Source organism: Chaetura pelagica, unplaced genomic scaffold (genome assembly GCF_000747805.2).
Source record: "Chaetura pelagica isolate M959 unplaced genomic scaffold, ChaPel_1.0 scaffold185, whole genome shotgun sequence".
Lineage (NCBI taxonomy): Eukaryota > Metazoa > Chordata > Aves > Apodiformes > Apodidae > Chaetura > Chaetura pelagica.
This window is the reverse complement of record NW_009953207.1, coordinates 546785-553453: the sequence shown is the minus strand read 5'-3', so window position 1 is coordinate 553453 and position 6669 is coordinate 546785. Positions and strand designations below refer to the sequence as shown.

The 6669-nt window shown below is 51.9% G+C and overlaps 2 protein-coding genes across 2 annotated transcripts in view; one reads left to right on the top strand and one right to left on the bottom strand.

Annotated features, from left to right (window-relative positions):
* The window catches only part of STK32C (serine/threonine kinase 32C), a 94307-nt gene extending 90472 nt beyond the window's left edge, over positions 1-3835 (bottom strand). Inside the window, exon 1 of the mRNA XM_009997548.1 lies at positions 3832-3835. Within this exon, the coding sequence (XP_009995850.1) occupies positions 3832-3835 (4 nt within the window). The remainder of the gene's footprint in view (positions 1-3831) is intronic.
* Positions 3836-4509: 674 nt separating this feature from the next.
* The window catches only part of PWWP2B (PWWP domain containing 2B), a 13133-nt gene continuing 10973 nt past the window's right edge, over positions 4510-6669 (top strand). The window contains exon 1 of the mRNA XM_009997547.1: positions 4510-4550. Coding sequence (XP_009995849.1) covers positions 4510-4550 — 41 coding nt within the window. The remainder of the gene's footprint in view (positions 4551-6669) is intronic.

The window sequence follows — 6669 nt, the reverse complement described above, 5'->3', positions numbered from 1 at the left end:
AAGGTTAACTTCTAAATGGCTTGTAAATGCCCCCGCGGTCGGCCCTGCTGTCCCCCGGTCTAACCCCCGGGCCTGGGGCGGCTTTTCTGTGTGCTGGGTGAAGGGAAAGGGCTTTGGTTTCTGCCTGCTCGGTGAGCAAACGGCCAGGTCAGGGCTGGGGGGAGGACAGCCAGCTTCACCTTGGGCCTTCTGCTCAGCAGATGCAGGAGGCAGGGCTTCTGAACTTAATTGTCATCGTTTATTTAGTTACACATGGCTATCCCAGAAAATTTGAGCCAGATTTTCAGAAGTATTCAGGCATCTCACTCTGTTAGAGCCTGTAAACCCTGCTTGGTGTCTGGTTCCAGCCAAAACAGAGCACAGGAGGCAGCTCTTCAGCTCAGCTGCTTCTGTCTTTGCACATTCCCCTTTTCTTCCTCCTTGGTGACAATGTGCACTTTTTTTACCTGTTTTTTTTTTTGCTGTGTTTTTTTTTCCCCCTAACCTTTCTCTGTGATTTTTTTTCTTCTTTTCCCCTCTTTGCCCCAACAGATCCAAGGAACAACCAGACAGGTGTTTCCTTCCAGGCTTTAAGGTGCTTCTGGAGCCCATGGCTGCCCTGGTGACGCTGGTCTCTGCTGGGGTGGGAGGGCAGCCCAGCACTCGTGGAGCAGTGGGGTTGTCTCTGGGTACTGGTGCTCATCCTGTTGCTGTCCCACCAGCCAGGAGACCCGCAGCTCAGCCAGGGCTGCTGGCCCAGCACTGGGGATACTGGGGAAACATCCTCCTCCCTGGCTTGGAGTGGGACAAGGAGGGCAGGCAGAAGGGGCTTTGTTGGTGTGTTTTAGCTCATGAGCAGGATAGCTGCCCCATCTCCCACCTGCCCCAGGAATTACCATCTCTAATGATCAGGCTTGTCTGTGGTGGTGAGCCTTTGGATGGGCCTGCCTGCCCCAGGGTGACCCAGGGGCGAGGTTGCTGCTGCCCCTTGTCTCCTTAGAGCAGCTAAAACCTTTGGGTGGGCTGGTTTCATGGCCTGCTGGTGCAGTAGTGCTGCTCCAGGTGGAGAAATGGGAGGAAGAGCAGCTTGGCTTCCGGGTGCCATGTGGCATCATGTGTTTGTTCATCATTGCTGTCAGGTCACAGTGGAGTGGGAGCACATCCCGACCATCTCTCCAGGAGCCCTGGGTAGAGGTCTCAGTTTCCACGAGTCTGGCAGCACTGGGATGAGAGCCTCTTCCCGTGGGGCCAGTGCCTGGCTCCTGGTGGACCTTAGTGACATTGGGTGAGGGTGGGAAGCAGGCCAAGAACAGCTTCTCCACGGCAGCAACCCCGAATTTGGGGTGTGAAGGGGACTAACAGCAGGATACAGGAGTCAGTCTGTTAGTGGTTGGAAGGTGAAAGCTGAGATGTGTCCCAAAGGCAGAAGGAATTTGTCAGCTTGGTGCTGAGCTTTGAAGGCCCCAGAGCAGAGCTGTGGCAGGGATTTTTTCCCTGCTCCTGCCCGTTGCCTTGCTGATGGGGCGGTGTCTGGCTGAGGGGGGCCTGTGGGGGGTGGGATGGGACTGGCAGGAGAGGAGCAGCCAGGGTGAGTTGTTTTACCTGTACAAAAAGAGGGGGGAAGCCCAGAAAAGCCAGTAGGGTGGCTCCTTAGCTATGTTCTGTGTTTTGAACTGGGTTTAGGATTAATCTATTTTATTTCTTCTAAAATGATGTGACTGACCTGAGGAGCTGAGCAGGAGGCAGGACTGAGTGCCCAGGCCGCCAGGAGGTCCCTCTCCATCCAGGTTCCACCATCAGACTCCTGTTATTTTGGCCACAAGGAAGCAGGTGCAGGTCTGAACCCAAAACCACCTGCCTGGCTTAGCAGGGGCTCATCCTGCAGGCAGCTTGTGTGGGAAGTGGGCAGGAGCCTTCCTGCCTTTTCCCTTGTGCCTTGGGGAGCAGTGGGACATCGTTAAAAATACATGTCTGACTTATGGTGCTTCTGGAGCCCGTGGCTGCCCTGGTGACGCTGGTCTCTGCTGGGGTGGGAGGGCAGCCCAGCACTCGTGGAGCAGTGGGGTTGTCTCTGGGTACTGGTGCTCATCCTGTTGCTGTCCCACCAGCCAGGAGACCCGCAGCTCAGCCAGGGCTGCTGGCCCAGCACTGGGGATACTGGGGAAACATCCTCCTCCCTGGCTTGGAGTGGGACAAGGAGGGCAGGCAGAAGGGGCTTTGTTGGTGTGTTTTAGCTCATGAGCAGGATAGCTGCCCCATCTCCCACCTGCCCCAGGAATTACCATCTCTAATGATCAGGCTTGTCTGTGGTGGTGAGCCTTTGGATGGGCCTGCCTGCCCCAGGGTGACCCAGGGGCGAGGTTGCTGCTGCCCCTTGTCTCCTTAGAGCAGCTAAAACCTTTGGGTGGGCTGGTTTCATGGCCTGCTGGTGCAGTAGTGCTGCTCCAGGTGGAGAAATGGGAGGAAGAGCAGCTTGGCTTCCGGGTGCCATGTGGCATCATGTGTTTGTTCATCATTGCTGTCAGGTCACAGTGGAGTGGGAGCACATCCCGACCATCTCTCCAGGAGCCCTGGGTAGAGGTCTCAGTTTCCACGAGTCTGGCAGCACTGGGATGAGAGCCTCTTCCCGTGGGGCCAGTGCCTGGCTCCTGGTGGACCTTAGTGACATTGGGTGAGGGTGGGAAGCAGGCCAAGAACAGCTTCTCCACGGCAGCAACCCCGAATTTGGGGTGTGAAGGGGACTAACAGCAGGATACAGGAGTCAGTCTGTTAGTGGTTGGAAGGTGAAAGCTGAGATGTGTCCCAAAGGCAGAAGGAATTTGTCAGCTTGGTGCTGAGCTTTGAAGGCCCCAGAGCAGAGCTGTGGCAGGGATTTTTTCCCTGCTCCTGCCCGTTGCCTTGCTGATGGGGCGGTGTCTGGCTGAGGGGGGCCTGTGGGGGGTGGGATGGGACTGGCAGGAGAGGAGCAGCCAGGGTGAGTTGTTTTACCTGTACAAAAAGAGGGGGGAAGCCCAGAAAAGCCAGTAGGGTGGCTCCTTAGCTATGTTCTGTGTTTTGAACTGGGTTTAGGATTAATCTATTTTATTTCTTCTAAAATGATGTGACTGACCTGAGGAGCTGAGCAGGAGGCAGGACTGAGTGCCCAGGCAGCCAGGAGGTCCCTCTCCATCCAGGTTCCACCATCAGACTCCTGTTATTTTGGCCACAAGGAAGCAGGTGCAGGTCTGAACCCAAAACCACCTGCCTGGCTTAGCAGGGGCTCATCCTGCAGGCAGCTTGTGTGGGAAGTGGGCAGGAGCCTTCCTGCCTTTTCCCTTGTGCCTTGGGGAGCAGTGGGACATCGTTAAAAATACATGTCTGACTTTCCCAATAGCAGTGGAATTATTTGAGGAAAAGGATGGTTGTTGCCTTCCTACAGGCATCCCTGTTGTCTGCAGCCAAGGCAGTGCAAGCAGCAAGCACCACCAGAACCAGAGCAGTAGAGTGGCTTGGGTTGGAAAGGCCACCCAGTAACTGTTTCTGAGTGGCTGGCAGTTAGTTTGTTCTAATAAATTCACCCTTCCAGACAGCAAGCTGCCTGTCATCCATGCTCATGAGTTAGATACATTTTGACTGCAGTTAAATATTTTTTTGATAACAAGGCTTGGCAATTTTGTTGCAAATGAACTTATAATTAGTTATTTTTTAATTATGCATGACTGTGAATTGGAGGACAGTGTCTTCTGTTCCAAGCTGAGGTTGGGTTGAGGTAAAATAGTCCATTTGGCTACGTCAGCCCCAGAAAGGGGGGTGATTAAAAGGGTGAGCTTGCATCCTGCAGTATTTCCTGCTGCTTGTGATCTGCACACGCACTCATGCCCCTAGCCCACAACCTTTATCTCAGCTGACTGGGTTTAGATCTGCAGAATGAATCCTGACAGGCAGTTGATAGAAGAAAGGCATTAACTGCACCAGGTTTGTGCGACAAGCCTGAAGGATGTAGGGAAGGTGAGTCTTTCTCCTGGTGGCAAAAGTGTGTTGCTCCTGGAAAGTGAAGTGTGTCAGTTGAAATGTTCTTTTTCTGCCATGGATGGAAAGACACTGGAGCTAAATCCTCTTACCAGGAGCTGTGGGGGTGGAAGGTGGCTTCAGGCTGGGTGTGGGGGGAGCACTGGGGCTGTGGCACAGTGGGTGCTGCCCAGTGGTGGGACTTAATGGCTTTGGGCTGGTCTTGTGTGGCTGGAGGAGCCTGAAAGAGCCCGGTTTTCCAGAGCTTCCCCATCAGGAGTAAGTACTGAGGAAGCACAGGGAAACAGAAAGCAGCCATGGGTGTTGGTGGTCTCTCACTCGTGCTGAGCAGGCTCTGCTGGAGCCTGGCCCTGCAGGGACAGGAGAAGGGGGATCTGAGTGGGCTCTGGGGCAGGCTTTGCTGTGCTTGAGAAGCAGGGCAGGCAGGGGGCCGTGATGGCAGAGCCTGGGGTGCTAGGCAGGCTGGAAAAGGGAGGATCCCTCAGCAAAACTGCTTGCTTAGCCTTTAGAGACACTTGCAGCATGAAGAAAAAGGTCTGGAGGCTCTCCCTGGCATTGCTGAGGTAGGCCACCTTCCCCAGCATCACAGCAGTGCTGCCACAGCACCCTGCTGCAGCAGGATGGCTGGACCTCCTCTGGCCCTAGGCCTGCCAGAGCCAATACCTGTCCATGCGGAAGCTGCTGCCTTCCAAGATGAGCCTTAAGCTGCTTTATTGTTCATCCTGGCAGTGTGTGTAATCCCTTGGACAAGGTAGGGGGTGTTTCCTCTCTGACCACTGGTACTAGGACATCTTGGGCTGCAGAGCTGCTGGAGCCTTGCCACAGGGTGGTGGGAGTCCCTGCCATGGGGGCTTTTGCTGTTAAGCCAGGGCTTTCTCCTTGTATTTTTGTAACAAGTCTGAAATAGCAGGACCCTGCCCTAAAAGGCTTCTGGTTCAAAGGGCTTCACAGCTGCTTGCCCTGCTGTGCTCCCAGGAGGGCATTGCCCAGGTGCTGCCCTCAGCTGGGCTCTGCAGCAGCCCCCAGTTCAGACCCAGCAGGGTTACAGTGAGCTCAGACTGTAAAGACTAACTTTATGAGCATAAATCATCCCGTGGGGTTAACCTTTGAGTGCTTTGCTTCTGCCAAGTGAGAAGCTTTGCACCACGCTGGATTCTCAGGAAGTCGTGGATTTCGTGGACCTGCCTGCTCAGAGCCAGGCTGTGGAGAGCAGGCAGGATCCAGGCCTGCCTGCAGGGCCAGAGAGAGCTGGGCTTGTGTCCGTGTGAGGAACAGAAGACTTGTACAGTTTTCTGGTGTGACCATATTAGACAATCTCCTTGCATAAAATAACCAAAATGTATAGCCAGAGCTTTAGAAATTCTACCACTTGCAGTTGTTTTATGATTGATGCTGACATCTTTGTTTGGCTGTACAAACTGTACTTGCTTTCTGGGTTGTCATTTGAAAGACACCTACATTCTCAGTTGTCTCTGTTTAAAAAAAACTCTTTGAACAAAAACATTTTGTTCCAAATTATGTGGTTTCAGCAGCTTAATCCTCTTGACTCACTAGCATTCAAACTTAGAGCTTCCCGGTTAAACTAAACTAATCTAATCTGCAAGTTCTCTCACTCTTACTCTTTGAATAACAGGAAAGGACTTTTCAGACTCCAGATGATGCAGTGGTTCTTTTTATTTCAGAGAAGGGCAGTGACTTGTTACCAGAATCAGGCTAATTCCTACTTGCTTGCTTTATGCAAGCTTTCTTTTTAAACTTGGTGGGGTTCTTCATAGAAATTGGGTGAGAGAGACACAGTCTGTAGTTGTCTGGGGAAAGGAGAATGAAGGCAGTGGCTTAGAGCCATTTTAACTGGGCATTCTCCATGTGATCTGCTTAAAAAGTATAATATTTCTCATGTCAGGCCAAGGGCATAAATTCTGGTGCAGAAGCCCAGAGACCTGAGTTGTAGTTGTGTGTTTGTATTTTGGAGGATGTGCTTTTACCAATATTTGTGCAAGGTATGGTATCCAGACTTTGGTAGGCTGTAAGGAGACTTGGCATTGGACAACAGTACATCATCATTCTCCATCTTGCTACTCTGAAATGGTGCATTCCTTATTTTAACAAGGTCATATGTGGGCAGACCAGGGCAGAGGAGCAGAACTGTGTGCCAGTGAACCTGTCCTTGATAGTGCGAGTTACCCATCCAAATTGGGTCGTCCAGATTTTGAATGAGAAGCAGAAAAATCAGCCAGGCAAATAAAATGTGAAGAAAAGAAATTTAATAGCTCCCAGAAGGCTCACATAATCTGTATCACAGATCCTCCTGGCTCTACCAGCCTGCTGAAAAAATGAACTGCTTTCCATGAGAAAACTTGAAACTTCTTAGAGCAAAACTTTGTGCAAAGACTTCATGGAAGCAGAGGGTTTGATCTCTGTGCCTCTTCTGGCAGGAGAGTAGGACACCTTTCCTAAATTTTGAAATTTTTGAGTATTTTTCTTCAGTAGCAGCATTGGCTGTCTTGCCTTAAAAGCCAAGGGAAAATGTTGCATTATTAGTAGGTGGAAGCTGTGGGAGCGTTTTTGGGGGGGTTTGTTGTTTTGGGGTTTTCTGGTGTTTTTGCTTTCTGTAAAGAATCTAGGGTTTGTTACATGCGCCCAGTGAAGCACATTGCAGAGGTGCTGACTTCCTCTCTTTCC